General features: G+C 44.5%; 1 protein-coding gene across 1 annotated transcript in view; it reads left to right on the top strand.

Moving 5' to 3' along the window:
* LOC106562390 (transcription initiation factor TFIID subunit 4) overlaps positions 1 to 18156 on the top strand; it is a 97217-nt gene that overhangs the window by 52543 nt on the left and 26518 nt on the right. Inside the window, exon 13 of the mRNA XM_045689292.2 lies at positions 11398 to 11520. Within this exon, the coding sequence (XP_045545248.2) occupies positions 11398 to 11520 (123 nt within the window). The remainder of the gene's footprint in view (positions 1 to 11397; positions 11521 to 18156) is intronic.

Below are 18156 nucleotides of genomic sequence, written 5' to 3'. Positions count from 1 at the left end.
CTTGCAAAAGAAGCCTGTAGGACCACTTTTTCTTTGTGCGCTGTAGCACTCCTTGGGACTCCTGCGACAGGGGAATTGGGTACGCTGAGCTACGCTCGTGGCGGGGTGCCAGCCAGCCTCCCTCCGTTCCCGGGATAACAGGGAGAGGAGAGGAGGCAGGAATGTGGACACGTTTCAATTAGGGAACAAACACCACACACACAGAGGAGAGAAGAAGAGCTAAATCCTGACCAGCCAGACCAACTCGTATTCTCTTAACCTCTTCCCTTTCTAAACTGTACCTGCACAGGAGAACAAAATCTCAACCAGCTTGCCCCCTTTTTATTTGAGAAATGTAATTTGTATAGAAATTCACGGGGGAAGGAAGAGGAGGGTAGTATAAAAGAGAGGGGACTTTCTTTGTGAGTTGATTCTCTAAGTGTGCCAGCTCTGCCTGCATGTTTCCATTAGATTGTCATGTTGGCTAATTAGAGAGCGGCAGCATGATTCACCTTGGTAATTAGCAGGACTTGCACACCACGTGCCTGGAGGCTAGTGTGAAAGAGGAGCCCAGCCTCAGTGCCCTGCAGTCTCCTCTCCCCTCCGCTGCATGCCTGCCTTCTCTCTCTCCCTGCTTCCCTGTGAAGATTCTCTCTCTTCTCATCTACCTTCCACTTTTTTGATTTAGAAATGAATAAATCATTGCGATCGTCCTCGTCCTCTTGAATATCTGAGTTCACATCTTTTCCTAGATGCAAATGATATGTGATCAATAGAAAGGTGATGAGCACCAAATCTAACTCTTTAAAAAGAGAGGGGAAAGAAAGAGGGAGAGAGAAGACTGCTAGCCCAAGCACGGTCGCATGTAAAGGGAGACAATGTGAAAGAAGAACATTTCGAGTTGGACATTTTCCCTTAGATAAGCATTATTTTTAATGATCACCGCTTTCCTGGCGCTTCCTTATAATGCTGCTGCTTGAATATGCTTATTGGTGATTTCTGGGTTCTTCTGTTTAAAACTCCTATTCTTTAAAAAATATTCTACAAAAGTTATTCTACAGAATGATAATACTAGCTCTATGGATGGGTTTTGGAGTGTGTTTTTTACACAATCAATTTTATGTACACAGTCTTTATACACGGTTTAATTTCTGCAAATAAGTTGCAAATAAATACGAACCGTAGGGTCATGATAGTGGCCCTCACATAATGACCTTAGCTCCGGGGAGGGCTCATGGCGCTGAATAATTGGTTGTTGGCTCTGGAAATAGTTCTGACGTATCCATCCAGCTCAGGAGAAAATAGAACACGCTGAGACTATAACTAGGGTTCATTTCCAACGGTAACGTATATGTATAATGTAAATGACAGCAAACCGAGGCTTTCTTCATCTCTCTATTTTATGGTGAAGAAAAACCTTGACTGAAATTCCTCAATGTGGTATTAATCACTGCACATTCATGTATTCATTGTGATAACCATGTCTATGTATAATCATTCCTTAATGCAGTGACTCATACCAACCTACAGTATGTGTGTTTACTCAGAATAAATACATATTATGGTGCATAAAACAATTGTAAAAACTAAAATTGAAAGACGCTGTCCTATGTGTCAGACCATTTTCTTTCCTGTATCTATTTGGGATCATTTGGATCCAAATCCAGTTCAGTTGAAGGGGCAATCTGAGATTGCTACATCCATTTTTGGACTTTTAAATAGATTATATACAGTGCCTTCAGAAAGTATTCATACCCCTTGACTTATTCCACATTTTGTTGTGTTACAGCCTGAATTCAAAATGGAATACATAAATTGTTTCTTTCTCACCCATCTACACACAGTACCCTATAATGACAAAGCAAAAACATATTTTTAGAAACATTTAGCAAATTTATTGAAAAAGAAATACAGAAATATCTAATTTACGTAAGTATTCACACCACCGAGCCAATACTTTGTAGAAGCGCCTTTCGGAGGCGATTACAGCTTTGAGTTGTCTTGGGTATGTCTATCAGCTTTTCACATCTGGATTTGGAGATTTTATCCCATTCTTCCTTTAAGATTTTCTCAAGCTCTGTTAAGTTAGATTGGGAGTGGCGGTGAACAGCAATCTTCAAGTCTTTCCACATATTTTCAATGGGATTCAAGTCTAGGCTTTGGCTGGAATACTGAAGGACTTTCACATTCTTCTTCTGAAGCCATTCCAGCGTTGCTTTGGCTGTATGCTTGGGGTCATTGTCCTGTTTGAATGTAAATCTTTGCCCCAGTCTAAGGTTGTTTGCACTCTGAAGCAAGTTCTCATCAAGGATTTACCTGTATTTGACTCCATTCATGGTCCCCTCTATCCTTACCAGTCCCTGCTGCTGAAAAGCATCCCCATAGCATGATGTTGCCACCACCATGCTTCACAGTAGGGATGGCGTTCGACGGGTGATGAGCTGTGCCTGGTTTTCTCCAAAAGTAACTTTTTGCATTCAGGCCAAAGAGTTACATTTTTGTCTCATCAGACCACAGAATCTTTTGCCTTTCACATGTCTTTTTGCAAACTCCAGGTGTGATGTCATGTGCCTTTTTCTCTGGAGTGGCTTCCATCTCTCCCATAAAGCCCAGATTGGTGAAGTGCTGTAGAGACTGTACTTCTGGCAGGTTCTCCCATTTCTGTCATGGAACTGGGTTCTTGGTCAACTCCATGAGGTCCTTCTTGCCTGGTCCTTCTTGCCCGGTTGCTCAGTTTGGTCGGAGGGACAGCTCTAGGCAAAGTCTGGGTCGTTCCATATTTCTTCCCAAGATATATGCCTCATCACAATTCTATCTCAGAGATCTACAGACAGTTCCTTGGACTTCATGGTATAGTTTCAGCTCTGACATGCACTGTCAGCTGTCGGACCTTATATACAGTAGGGGGAAAAAGTATATGATCCCCTGCTGATTTTGTACGTTTGCCCACTGACAAAGAAATGATCAGTCTATAATTTTAATGGTAGGTTTATTTGAACAGTGAGAGACAGAATAACAACAACAAAATCCAGAAAAACACATTTCAAAAATGTTATAAAATGATTTGCATTTTAATGAGGGAAATAAGTATTTGACCCCCTCTCAATCAGAAAGATTTCTGGCTCCCAGGTGTCTTTTATACAGGTAACGAGCTGAGATTAGGAGCACACTCTTAAAAGGAGTGCTCCTAACCGCAGCTTGTTACCTGTAAAAAAGACACCTGTCCACAGAAGCAATCAATCAATCAGATTCCAAACTCTCCACCATGGCCAAGACCAAAGAGCTCTCCAAGGATGTCAGGGACAAGATTGTAGACCTACACAAGGCTGGAATGGGCTACAAGACCATCGCCAAGCAGCTTGGTGAGAAGGTGACAACATTTGGTGCGATTATTCGCAAATGGAAGAAACACAAAAGAACTGTCAATATCCCTCGGCCTGGGGTTCCATGCAAGTTCTCACCTCGTGGGGTTGCAATGATCATGAGAACGGTGAGGATTCAGCCCAGAACTACACGGGAGGATCTTGTCAATGATCTCAAGGCAGCTGGGACCATAGTCACCAAGAAAACAATTGGTAACACACTACGCCGTGAAGGACTGAAATCCTGCAGCGCCCGCAAGGTCCCCCTGCTCAGGAATACATATACATGCCCGTCTAAAGTTTGCCAATGAACATCTGAATGATTCAGAGGACAACTGGGTGAAAGTGTTGTGGTCAGATGAGACCAAAATTGAGCTCTTTGGCATCAACTCAACTCACCATGTTTGGAGGAGGAGGAATGCTGCCTATGACCCCAAGAACACCATCTCCACCGTCAAACATGGAGGTGGAAACATTATGCTTTGGGGGTTTTTTCTGCTAAGGGGAAAGGACAACTTCACTGCATCATTTGACGGGGCCATGTACTGTCAAATCTTAGGTGAGAACCTCCTTCCCTCAGCCAGGGCATTGAAAATGGGTCGTGGATGGGTATTCCAGCATGACAATGACCCAAAACACACGGCCAAGGCAACAAAGGAGTGGCTCAAGAAGAAGCACATTAAGGTCCTGGAGTGGCCTAGCCAGTCTCCAGACCTTAATCCCATAGAAAATCTGTGGAGGGAGCTGAAGGTTCGAGTTGCCAAACGTCAGCCTCGAAACCTTAATGACTTGGAGAAGATCTGCAAAGAGGAGTGGGACAAAATCCCTCCTGAGATGTGTGCAAACCTGGTGGCCAACTACAAGAAACGTCTGACCTCTGTGATTTGCCAACAAGGGTTTTGCCACCAAGTACTAAGTCATGTTTTGCAGAGGGGTCAAATACTTATTTCCCTCATTAAAATGCAAATCATTTTATAACATTTTTGACATGCGTTTTTCTGGATTTTTTTGTTGTTATTCTGTCTCTCACTGTTCAAATAAACCTACCATTAAAATTATAGACTGACCATTTCTTTGTAAGTGGGCAAATGTACAAAATCAGCAGGGGATCAAATACTTTTCCCCCCCACTGTAGACGAGTGTGTTTCTTTCTAAACCATGTCCAAACAATTGAAATGGCCACAGATGGACTCCAGTCAAGTTGTAGCGACACATCAAAGTAAATCGGATGAACCTCAGATCAATTTGGAGTGTCATAGCAAAGGGGTGTGAATAATTACTGGATATGAGTGAGATATTTCTGTTTTTCATTGTCAATATTAGCAAAAAATTCTAAAAGCATGTTTTCACATTGTCATAATGGGGTATTGTGTGTAGATGGGTGAGAAAAACATCTATTTCATCCATTTTGAATTCAGGCTGTAACAAAACAAAATGTGGAATAAGTCAAGGGGTATGAATACTTTCTGAAGGCACAAAGATTTTTGAAGAATATACATGACCAGTCAAAAGTTTGGACACATCTACTCATTCAAGTGTTTTTCTCGATTTTTTGTTATTTTCTACATTGTAGAATATAGTGAAGACATCAAAACTATGACATAACACATATGGAACCATGTAATAACCCAAAAAGTGTTTAATAAATCAAAATATATTTTAGATTTTTCAAAGTAGCCACCCTTTCCCTTGATGACAGCTTTGCACACTCTTGGCATTCTGTCAACAACCAGCTTCACCTGGAATGCTTTTCCAACAGTCTTGAAGGAGTTCCCACATATGCTGAGCACTTGTTGGCTGCTTTTCCTTCACTCTGCGGTCCAACTCATCCCAAACCATCTCAATTGGGTTGAGTTTGGGTGATTGTGGAGGCCAGGTCATCTGATGCAGCACTCCATCACTCTCCTTCTTGGTCAAATAGCCCTTACCCAGCCTGGAGGTGTGTTGGGTTCTTGTCCTGTTGAAAAACGAATGATAGTCCCACTAATCGCAAATCAGATGGGATGGCGTATTGCTGCAGAATGCTGCGGTAACCATGCTGTTTAAGTGTACCTTGAATTCTAAATAAATCACAGACACTGTCACCTGTATACCACAGCTATACTGTAGCTCTACCAAACACAGCCCCCACATCAGTAGGTCAGGGCTAAAACATTGGGAGACAAAGCAGATTGGCCCAGTCATATTGGAAGTCTACTGAGTTGAGATGAGGTTGGAGATCTGATTGGTGATTCAGCTTAGACTCCCCTTGCTTAACTAGCAGGCATTTTAAATGAGAAAAGGCCTTAAAGCTCACAGATGTTCATAGAATGAAGAGACAGACTGCGTCATATAGTTACCAACAAAAAAAAGTCTGCTGTGCGGGTGTCAAGGGATGAAATCAAATGCATGGATTTAGGTAGCTGCAAAAGTAGGAAGTTAACCTGTTAGGGCTAGGGGGCAGTATTGACACGGCCGGATTAAATCGGGTACGTTTTTTTATCTGGTTACTACTCCTGCCCAGTAACTAGAATATGCATATAATTATTGGCTTTGGATAGAAAACACCCTAAAGTTTCTAAAACTGTTTGAATGGTGTCTGTGAGTATAACAGAACTCAAATGGCAGGCCAAAACCTGAGAAGATTCCATGCAGGAAGTGGCCTGTCTGACAAGTTGTGTTTCATCTTGGCTCTTTTTATTGAAGACTGAGGATTTTTGCTCTAACGTGACACTTCCTACGGCTCCCAGAGGCTCTCAGAGCCCGGGAAAAAGCTGAACGATATCGAGGCAGCCTCTGGCTGAAACACATTATCGCTTTTGGCAAGTGGCCGATCAGAGTACTATGGGCTTAGGCGCGTGCCCGAGTCGACCCCATGCTTTATTTTCTTTCGTCTGTTTACCTAAACGCAGATTCCCGGTCAGAATATTATCGCTTTTTTATGAGAAAAATGGCATACAAATTGATTTTAAACAGCGGTTGACATGCTTCGAAGTACGGTAATGGAATATTTAGACATTTTTTGTCACGAATTGCGCCATGCTCGTCACCCTTCTTTACCCTTTCGGATAGTGTCTTGAACGCACGAACAAAACGCTGCTGTTTGGATATAACTATGGATTATTTTGAACCAAACCAACATTTGTTATTGAAGTAGAAGTCCTGGGGGTGCATTCTGACGAAGACAGCAAAGGTAATAACATTTTTCTTATAGTAAATCTGACTTTGGTGAGTGCTAAACTTGCTGGGTGTCTAAATAGCTAGCCCTGTGATGCCGGGCTATCTACTGAGAATATTGCAAAATGTGCTTTCACCGAAAAGCTATTTTAAAATCGGACATATCGAGTGCATAGAGGAGTTCTGTATCTATAATTCTTAAAATAATTGTTATGCTTTTTGTGAACGTTTATCGTGAGTAATTTAGTAAATTCACCGGCAGTGTTCGGTGGGAATGCTAGTCACATGCTAATGTAAAAAGCTGGTTTTTGATATAAATATGAACTTGATTGAACAAAATATGCATGTATTGTATAACATAATGTCCTAGGGTTGTCATCTGATGAAGATCATCAAAGGTTAGTGCTGCATTTAGCTGTGGTTTGGGTTTATGTGACATTATATGCTAGTTTGAAAAATGGGTGTCTGATTATTTCTGGCTGGGTACTCTGCTGACATAATCTAATGTTTTGCTTTCGTTGTAAAGCCTTTTTGAAATCGGACAGTGTGGTTAGATTAACGAGAGTCTTGTCTTTAAAATGGTGTAAAATAGTCATATGTTTGAAAAATTTAAGTTTTTGCATTTTTGAGGTTTTTGAATAACGCGCCACGGGATTACACTGGCTGTTACGTAGGTGGGACAATTTGGTGCCACCTATCCTAGAGAGGTTAATGCACGTACCCATGCACGCACACACACACATGCGTGCACACACCCTCAGTATACAGTATATGTCACGGTTGTCGTAGGAAGGAGCAGACCAAAGTGCAGCGTGTGTGTCGTTCCACATTTTATTTTCACTGTGAAACTATGCAATACATATAAATAAACTGAATAAGAAAACAACAAACCGTGAAGCAGAGGTGAAACATACACAAACTCAAAAACAATCTCCCACAAACCCAGGTGGGAAAAAACCCTACTTAAGTATGATCTCCAATTAGAAACAACGATGACCAGCTGCCTCTAATTGGAGATCATACCAAACAAAACCCAACATAGAAATACAAAACTAGAACATGACAACATAGAAAAACTAAACTAGAAAACCCCCCTGTCACGCCCTGACCTACTTTACCATAGAAAATAACAGCTTTCTATGGTCAGGACGTGACAGTATATAGCTTATTATATGGGTTGTTGTGGCCCTTAGAGTTTCCCTGCTGTGCCCCCTTGGCCCTCAGACCAGGTCTGGGCTGGGGATAGAGATCAGCATAGGCCCCCTGCCCTGCCTTTATCCTGGGCCCTTTTAGAGGGCAGAGAGCCCCTTGCTCCTCTCCTCCACAGCCCCACAGCCGTCTGTGATGTTAGCCCTGCCTGCCTGCCCTGCCTCCTCTCTGCTCTGCGTTCTGCTCCACCAAGGACATCTGTCTGTAAGCGTCTGGGGGGCCGCGAGGCGAGCAGCTAGTCCCCCAGGCCAGGGGGTAGAAGCCTTTGTTACCAAGTGAACTGCACAGATAGAAAACGTCAGGTTGGACATTGTGGCTTATGGAACTGACTCTTCTGTGTATGTGGGGTTTATCTGATTGCTGTCTGTCTGAAGAACGATCTCTCTCTAGCTGTCTGACTTTCCCTGTTTCAGACATTTTTGCATCATGTAGAGAACATGGACATCGTGTTCTTTCCTTGTGCGGAGACAAAGAACTGTGCATAGGTTTTTATGTGGGTTTGATGCTTGAAGGGCTGAATTTTTTGTGAAGCATTTAGGGCATAGCCCTGACTGAGTTTGTTACTACTGTAAATAATTCAGAAAAAGGAACAACCAAGTAAATAAGCATGGGAAAACCTCAGCCAACAAATGGGACAGAATAGGCCTATAAAAGACAAACAAATCCACTCTTCTGATATTGACTGTTTCTTTACTTCACTCAATCCATCTACTGAATACTTTTTCCAGTCATCTTGTTATGATGTTAAAGGTGTTAACATTGCTGTTTGTGTATTGAAACCAGACCTCTAGCTATAGGAAGTGTAGCCTGACTACTGGGCAAACACATTGATTGGAGATTCTATCTGGGGATTTTTGCATCACATCTAACCAATGTTCTACTTCTCCTGACCTTTGTAAATAATTTGAGTTTACAAGTCTCCTTCCCTGGATCCAAAGGGCATGTGGGCAGACTGCAGGAACTGGTTTTTAAGAGACTTAGGGAGAACCAAATACTTAAGCGCAGACATTGATCGAACCTGGCAAATATATGTTTGTTGGTTATTTGTTATTTTATTCTATTGTTTTGAGCTGTAGACTGTATTTCAGTGACCTTGGTGGTAATCTAGTTGAGGCTTCTCATCCATAGGTTAGACTAGTCAATAATACACCGTACACAGGCCCAGCCCAGGGGTGCGTCCAAAAGGGCAACCTAGGCATATAAACTGCACTACGTTTGACCTGGTTAAATGGAGGGCATTATACAGGGAAAACGTAGTGCACTATATAGGGAATATGGTGCCAGTAAGGTCAAATCCATCTATACTTTAGTTTTGACCTGGACTCATAGTGCTCTGATCAAAAGTAGTGCACTGCGCTGTATTGGAAATAGTTTGTCATTTCATATGCAGCCCAGGTTTGAAGTCACCTTATGTAGAGTTATAGAAGCACTATGGCAGCAGGCCTCAGATCAGATTGGAATCAGTCTCTTCTCCCAGCATCATTATGGCCTCAGTCTCCAGTGAGGGGAAATGCAGACTGGAGGAGGGAGGGTTGGGGTTGAGGGAGGGTTGCAGATGGTGAAATGAGGTCTGCATTTATCATACAGTCATAAATCTGAATGGCAGAACAGGCAGGGTAGAACGCTGCAGGCTGTGTGAGCCCATGCCTGGTGCCAACTGCCAGGCAGGGTAGAGATGCATCCCGGCATCCTGGTGCCATCAGAGAGATAGCAGGACCCAGACCCCTAACACACACACACACACACACGCACACACACACACACATAGGCAGACCCTCTCTCTCTCCATGGAGGCAGCAGAATCCTTTGAGGTCAAGCCTTCAGAGCTTTCTGTATGTGACCAAGCTTGACAGGGTTAACATTGATACCAGAGTTCCATCTGATATCTGCACCCAAGCTGTCTAATGGAAATCTCTAGCCATAGAAGCTAGCTAGTATTATCCAGCTGCTTCCTTCCTTTCCACTGGATTTCCTCATTTGCATAGTTCTGCCTTAATTCACACCCAAACACTCCCTGGAATCACTTCCTGAACCTGTCATTTCGTTACGTGTTTATGGGTTTTTGGGAGCTGTGATGGAACTGCTCCTCTCCTCAGGACCCCGTGTTGCTTACAGCACACAGCCCTGTAAAACGGCTACAATACTTTAATGTGATGGAAAATGCACAGTAGCAGCAGTAAAGTTTGGGTGGATTTCTGTCTGGTTATTATTGCAGTTTTTTTCTCCTAGTTTCTCCTAGTTTATGTTGTCAGTGTGCTTTGAATTTTTCAACGGTTTTGCCTTGCTAAATGTGAAGTGGCAACAGCCTAAAGGGCATGCTTTGCCTGGGGCTTTTCAAAATCAGAGACAACTGCATGCACATTTTGGATCAGGTTTTTGTAAACCAATGCAACCTTTTATAGAGCACCATCTGAAAGCAACATTTCCCCTGATCAGACAACATGCACATACACACGTGCACACGCACAGTTTAAATACTTAAATTGAATCAACAAATCACATTAGATCAAGAAGGATTCTAACATTTCAAAGGTATTGCATACAAAGATACAAAAAGCACCTTCACCATATAGCTTGGCTGCCCATAACAGCTGAAACAGAGCACCATCTGAAAGCAACATGACATTTCCCCTGATCAGACAACACGCATGCATGTACACGAACACGCACATACTGTACACATGCACACGATCTTAGATAACATAAAAGAACATGAAAGACATGAAAGAACACATTGATTGTCTCTGTTCACTTCGACCCAGGCCTCTCCCCCACTGGGCAGGCGTTTCTCCCCTCCGTGCTGTGGCTGTGACTGGAGTTGATAGGAGACGCACATGGGTGTGGGGGAGAGGAGCTGATGCCCTCTGTGCTGCCATGACCCCAGGCTCTCACGTCCACCCTGCCCCAGCCCCATGTAGCAGAAAGGCCAGCTCCCAGCAACGCTCCCCTCCCTCCCCTCAGCCCTTCTCCCTCTCAGCCCCCAGGTCAGACACCGCTCCCCTCCCTCCCCTCAGCCCTTCTCCCTCTCAGCCCCCAGGTCAGACACCGCTCCCCTCCCTCCCCTCAGCCCTTCTCCCTCTCAGCCCCCAGGTCAGACATGACATTACCTCAGGCAGCGCCTCACCACTGCTTCCCCTTTACACATCACAAACTGAAAAATCACTATGAGGCATGTGACCATGCTGCACCGCTCACCACTCAGACTCACAGATATGAACGCTGCTAATCCCTGACAACATGCTGCCATTTTGTCTCTCTCTGGGTTTTTGGAGAGAGGGAGAGAGATGGGCAGTTTACTGGAGGGATGGACATTAAAATGTAATTTCTCAGCTAAAGACCTGTTCTGTGCGCACAGACATGCCTCTGCTACTGATGATGTCCATTGTGTTCATCCATTTATGATATGTAACACCTTAGTCTGCTTTGGCAGTTGGGGCAGAAATAAATTTTCCCTGACAAATGATTTTGGTCATGCCTTTACTACCAGCTGAAAGTTGGTCAAATAGTTACAGTTGGTTATGATAGACCATTAGATCTAAACAACAAGTACAGTACGATAACTACTAACTAGGTTTTCTTCGCACATTCCCACACCTCACCAATGTCTCTGAATCGTTGACCCATGTAACTGAAGGTCATGCTGAGCTAGTAATGCTAAGCTAGCGTATGTCTGTTGCTTTGTCTCCCTCAGATGCAGCAACAGGAGATGGCCCTGGTGAGGCAACGAGACGCAAACCTGACCGCGCTAGCTGCCATCGGACCTCGGAAGAAACGAAAGATGGACGCGCCAGGGGCCACGCCGTCAGGGACCGAGGTAAGACCGGAGCCGCCCTATAAAGTCTCCAACTGCTAGTTAGCTTCTGTTGTTTTCTTTAACCTGCTGTAGCAGGACAAAATATATATCTACACAATCACGTCTGAAACAAAACTAACAAATATAACAAACGTTGTTCACATTTTTTTTATATGCCCAGTTGTCCTAAAGACAAGTTTTAGGACCACACTGTTGAGATGCATGTCAATTGTAATTACTCACCAACCCCAGTAGGGGTACTAAGGTGTACATATTAGATGCCCAGAATGGTATGTTCACACACAACAGGTTTGCGCGCCCCATGGACTGTTTCTCTTCTGTTTCTACTGAACATTGATGAATTGCATGGCCACATGCTCTGCAGTATTGGTATTCATTAGTCAAGAACCAGATGTTGGAGGGAATGAATGTGAGGTACTAAAACCCTCCTTTATCCCTGTACTCTGATTGGCTCTGTGTTGTCCTCATATTATTTAGGAAGAGTTCTATGGTGGGCCTGGTACACAGTGTGCAGGCCGTCCTCTCAACCACTACGTTGTCCTCATGCTTATTCATCTATAAAGTGGATGAAGATGAGTCCTTCTGAAGTCTCCCTTTAGATTAGAGACATGAGCCAATACCATGGTGCGAGGCAGAGAAATACAATCCCTAGAATGGGGTCCCCATTCAAGTCAATGTTCTAGGGATTCTATTTCTATGAAGAGAGGGGTTTGGGAGCAGTTATGGTGGTTTGTTAGTTTGTTTATCAATTATCCAAGGATTGGAGTTGTTGTTATTGGGGTATTATTGTTGTATTCTTAATACCAGACCTCCTTAACAGAAATAACCTGTTATACATTATCCCGGTTTGGGGCATGTATCTAATACACCACATTGGAGACCTCAGTAAGCTAATACAGGGAAGATGATGGGAATTTATCTGTGATACATGAACCAACATCCATATCGACAGGACCAGAGCATGTTGACTTATTCCCTTCTGACTGTCTGTTGTTAATTAAGATGAATTATGTTATTATAAAGTAATAGTCTCCTGTTGAAAAGAGTTAAAGAACAGCCCGATTATCACGTCTCTCCAATACGGGGTTATACATTGTCATAAACACAGTTATTCTGTAACCAGAAATATTTTACATTCTCAGAGAAAGAAATGTTGAACTATTCAACCTCCCCACGATATTCTCTGATTACTGCTGTGATTATGATGAATACAATTTCTGAATGTCAATTGGTCATTTTAATAACCTGCTTATTGGGTTGTATCTTCACATCATTCGCTTAGTTGCAATCTGCTGCAGAAAGAGCACAGTAATGCACCCAGTATAAAAAGGCAGAAATAACTCAATAAAAGCATTACTTCTGGTCCTTGACTGCAGTGCCAACCTCTTTCACTATGTTTTACCCTGATCGGTTAGCGAGCCCCCGACCCTCTGCTTTCTGCGGAAAGAATCTACAACAATCCGGTTTATATATCTAACATAAACAGTCACACAACATAAACATGAATATCCAGAGCTGTTTCTAATGTCCCCGTTTAATTAGGGGGCTATAATTAAGTGAAGTCATACCCCCATCCTCCCCCTCCCTCCCCCCCCCTCCACCCCTCTTCTGAGCGATTGCGAGAGGGGGAGGAGAAAGAGGGAGGAATCTTAACTTATTTTCACTTCATTTTCACCTCCTCCCATTTCTTCATTTCACATGGGCTGGAAGGGCCGGCGGCGTTCTCTTTCCCTTCTCCAGAGCAAAGTGAATGTGACTTTTCTAAGGGGGTCACAGGATGCCTGCAGGCCCTGTGGGTGTTACTGGACTGTTGCCTGCTCTCAGCTTCACTGAGGGGCTTGTCATAGATTTCATCTCCACAGAAATGAGCCGGGGGCCCTGGCCAGGAGCAGGCAGCAGAGGCAGGCAGCATTATGAAGGAGTAGGGCCCACGCTGCCTGCCTGGCTGGCTGATTACTTCCCTCTGACATCGCATCCTGAGCTTTCCGCATTAATCCCAGACAGACAAAGGCAGCCCTTCAGTGCTGCGCCAGAGCTCAAATTAGGAGAGGGAGGATAATGACCTTCTTGAGATCCTGTTCTCTGTTGCTCCGTTCTGTTATAGTAGAGAGAGTTCCTGTTGAAACTAACAATCCCCCCGTCTCTACCCCTTCCGACGACCCTTCCGCCGTGTTCCGTCCGTGACAGAATTCAGGTGACACAATTTCGGTACATGTTTTTTTTCCTACCTCCTTTTGATGGTGGCTTGGCCAGAGCTCTGCTGTGCTAGAGCCTGGTTGACTCGACTAGACTGCCAAAAAGTCTGAAACTGATAGCCAGTCAAGACTGGAGTGTCTGTCTCCAGCCTGATCTGGTCTGCAGGAGGGAACAAAGGGGGACTTACAGGGCTCCGCAGGGCGGATTAGTTACAGGGAGCCAATGGCAGGGCCTGTTCACAGGGGCAGAGAGACGAGGGCCTAATGTGGCCCTGACTGTGGGTCATAGCACAGACACCGGTAGCACTATCCCCCTACAACCCCTCAACAACCCCTGCGCTGAGAAGGATGGATTTTGAAGTGCTCTACTAAGCCAACTGGAGGGCTAGAGAAGGATGAAAGAGGACTAGAGGAAGGAGGATGTCGAATGAAGAAGGACTGGTGGAGAAGGACTGGTGGAGGTGAATAGAGGCTCTTTACCTTTACACCTTCTCAAACATCAGCCTACAGTATCAGCCCTGACATGGCTAGCCTCCAGTAACTATGGGACATTTACAGCTAATGGGTTAGCCATGCATCCCAGCCTGGCAGACTGAGCAGGGTCACTGTCCAGTCACCCAGACAAACACTGGATTATTCCCATTTTCATTACATTATTCCACTGTCACCATCACTTTGTTACTATGTTGCATCACTAGTCTCCTTCCTTTCACAAACAGAATAGTTTCAGAGCAGTAGTAATTCATCGCTAGTTGTTTGGGCGTGAACTGCCCATGTTGTGGTTTTATCCCTTTAAAAACAAGACTACAACGTTTAGTATTGTTGGGGAGAGTGTCAATGTAGGATGAAATTTCAGAACTGTAATATTGGCCAATATCAGGACACGCTTTAGCTTTTAAATGTAAAGATCCCAGTGCCTCTACTATGATGGAACATATTGTAGTGTAAAACATGCTCTGAGCTCTGAAATATCCTTGACAGGTTTACGAGCACACAGTTATCATCATCTAGACAGTTGGGCCATTTATCACATCAAAGGAACAGCCTTGTTTGTTGACGTACAACAACAATGGCAGCTAAATTGCCTGGACTTGTACAGTACTGTATAACCACACTGTCATCCTCCTATCTGTCTCTCCCAGGCAGTGCTGGGTGGAAAAGGTAAGGCAAGAAGAGATTTAATAGCAAGCAGTCTATTTTTCCATTTGAATTCATTTCACCTTCTTACTTTCAGGGTGTAGATCAGAAAAATGGAGTGAGGCAATAGAGCAAGAGGCATAGGAAGAGAGAGGGGAAAAGCACAAGGAAAACTGATGCCCTTTCCTACAGCTAAATTAACAGGAATCACGTGGAAAACAATCTGAGCCTCCAATGAAAGGGGGAACCATTAAAATTAGCCCTGAGCTATGGACTGCACCCAATATCACTAAAGCTGCACTCACTACAGATGTGGAGGCTGGCTTACAGGCAAACTATGCTCTGTTCTATAGCTACAATTAAAATCAACCTCTCTGCCAAAAAATAGGAGAGGAGAAGAGGGGGAGAAAGGCAGACATGGAACATCAAAGACAGATTGAAATGTGTAGTCAGTAATAAGACTGGTCTCCAAGCCCTCGGGTTCTCCACGGTCCCCTTGTTAATGAGAAATTTTGACCTCTGGTTTGTAAGTTAAACTTGTAATCTCGGTTAATGAAGTAAATCAATCCCAACTTAGAGAGTGCAGTTTCTCCCCCCCACCCCCCCTTCCTTCTATCCTCCCCCCGTACTCTCTTCCCTTCCTTTTCGCTCTCTTCTCCTCCTCTTCCTTCTCCTTCCCTCCCAACACGCTGCCTGGGAGTAAACGGCCAGGTCTTCAGCCAGACAAACAGGAAAGAGGCAGAGAGGAGAAAATTGTTCTGGGGGGAGGAGGGGACTGGGACTGGGCAGGCAGTCTGGCTGTTTGGTTAAGGCATGCAGGCCAGCTGCTTGGTTAGAGAGAGGGGACATCCACCACTCCCTCCCTCCTCCTCTCCTCCTCTCCTTTCCCCTGCCCATTCCATCCGTCCAGTGGGATTTCACTGAGAGCACAGTGGAAGAGGCTATAGGCGCGCTCCTCTATTAACCGTCCTTAAAATGTTGCTCAGGGGAGTAACTACTGTATTGCATCAGAGTGTTTTTCCCTTTGCTGTTACCATATGGAGGGTTTTAATGATATTTGATTGGTGCAGTCAATGTATTCATTGGCCTTGACCTCCAATTGGCTGTCATTTGAATCCCTCAACAGAAAGGAATGCAGCATGAGTAACATATGGAATTTTGAAGAGGTTCTGGAATGGAGCCCACATTTACATATGTAATGTGATGATATAATGAGCCATGCAGGAGGACTCCTGTGGGTTATCTCTACAGCTTTAACATGGAACATACATAGTCCTGATTAGAGGGGGCACCAAGAGGCTGTTATTGGCTGCGTAATGTCAGTAAGATCGTAATGCTCCTTTCACTTTTTGTCTTTAGGCAGTTCTATTTCTTTTTCCAGAGCGGGGACAAAGAGAGGAGATGAAGTTGAGTCTTTAAGAAGTGTTACAGGAGCTGCTGTACTTGGCCAGATGCCATGTTCTTAGAGCTGTAACATACTGCACTTTGCCAGCCAGCATCCCTGGCATCACAGTGCAATGCTATAGTACTATAGACTACTGATCGTAGGCTGACTGCTGGTTAAAGTCCTTGAATAGAAATGCAGCTACAGTTAACATCTGTTTGGGATCTTTGTCACTTGGAAAATATTTGTTTTATACTTTTGTCCTCTTAATAAGATTAGCTCTGTTATTGTGAGACAAACATCAGGCAACTGAATACAGTTCGAATTGAATACCATATTTTATTATCTTTCATATTTAAATGTTTCAATTTTCTCCAATGTATTTGTGTCATGCTCTTTGAATATGTATGGAATGCAGAACATATGAATTGATGAGATGGCCATCATCATGCATGCTGGTTAGGTTTTTTATAAAACTGTCAACACGGTTTAAAATCAATGTTTTTAATTCCCACATGAATGGAAATAGAACTAACAGATTCCAAGATCAGAAAGAGTTAAATAGTGATGAATCATGGTGTTAAAGATATGACACTCTGTGTGTGTGTGTGTGTGTGTGTGTGTGTGTGTGTGTGTGTGTGTCTGTGTGTGTGTGTGTGTGTGTGCGGCGAGTATATTGTAGACATGTGTATCTGTAGACATGACATTAAGTATCATTAATTACACTATGGGTCATTGACTATTACCAACCTTGGATCATATTCAATCAGGTTTTCCATGATAAGAACAACATTCCTATTGTGCTGATTAATGCACTTCACAAAACAATGCTTACAGGATGAAATAAACATTCCATAGTGATTACTCAACCCCTTACACATGTATAGACTTGGTAGCCTGTTTGACTGTGAAACTCCAAGGTAGTTATGTCCTTCTGTACATGGCCAGTCTGGAGGCCAGGTGGCTGTTGTAATAGGTGACAGTGTGTGGCTGGGGGCTCCTGTCCTCCTGCAGCTCCTGAAAGTTCTGCCCCCCTCCACACCACACTCAGCCCTGAAAGCCCTGGCCCCCTCCAGTCCACACTCAGCCCTGAAATCCCTGGCCCCCTCCAGTCCACACTCAGCCCTGAAAGCCCTGGCCCCCTCCAGTCCGCACTCAGCCCTGAAATCCCTGGCCCCCTCCAGTCTACACTCAGCCCTGAAAGCCCTGACCCCCTCCAGTCCGCACTCAGCCCTGAAAGCCCTGGCCCCCTCCAGTCCACACTCAGCCCTGAAAGCCCTGACCCCCTCCAGTCCACACTCAGCCCTGAAAGCCCTGGCCCCCTCCAGTCCACACTCGGCCCTGAATTCCCTGACCCCCTCCAGTCCACACTCAGCCCTGAAATCCCTGGCCCCCTCCAGTCCGCACTCAGCCCTGAAATCCCTGGCCCCCTCCAGTCTACACTCAGCCCTGAAAGCCCTGACCCCCTCCAGTCCGCACTCAGCCCTGAAAGCCCTGGCCCCCTCCAGTCCACACTCAGCCCTGAAAGCCCTGACCCCCTCCAGTCCACACTCAGCCCTGAAAGCCCTGGCCCCCTCCAGTCCACACTCGGCCCTGAATTCCCTGACCCCCTCCAGTCCACACTCAGCCCTGGCTGCCCACCAGCTTCGACAAGCACACCCCACAACTAACCACCTCATAATCACTGAGTAATAGAGGCTACAGGTTTCCAAGAAATTAGACCACAGTTACCATGTAGTCATGAGAGGCTACTGCCTAATGCCTTCAAGCTCAGAGGATGATAATGGCTTGTGAGGTGAGAGGAATGCCGGTGAAGATTTTGCCTAAAGGGTTAAAGAAGCACTGTGAAATTAAATGGACAGTTGCACCAGATTCCCACCTTATTAGCTGGATTCTCTGATGGCCCTATCATAGACATTG

The sequence above is a fragment of the Salmo salar genome, chromosome 11 (genome assembly GCF_965601325.2).
Source record: "Salmo salar chromosome 11, fSalSal1, whole genome shotgun sequence".
In the NCBI taxonomy this organism is placed as follows: Eukaryota; Metazoa; Chordata; class Actinopteri; order Salmoniformes; family Salmonidae; genus Salmo; species Salmo salar.
Note: the sequence above shows the minus strand (reverse complement) of the source record. Positions and strands in the feature narration are given on the sequence as shown.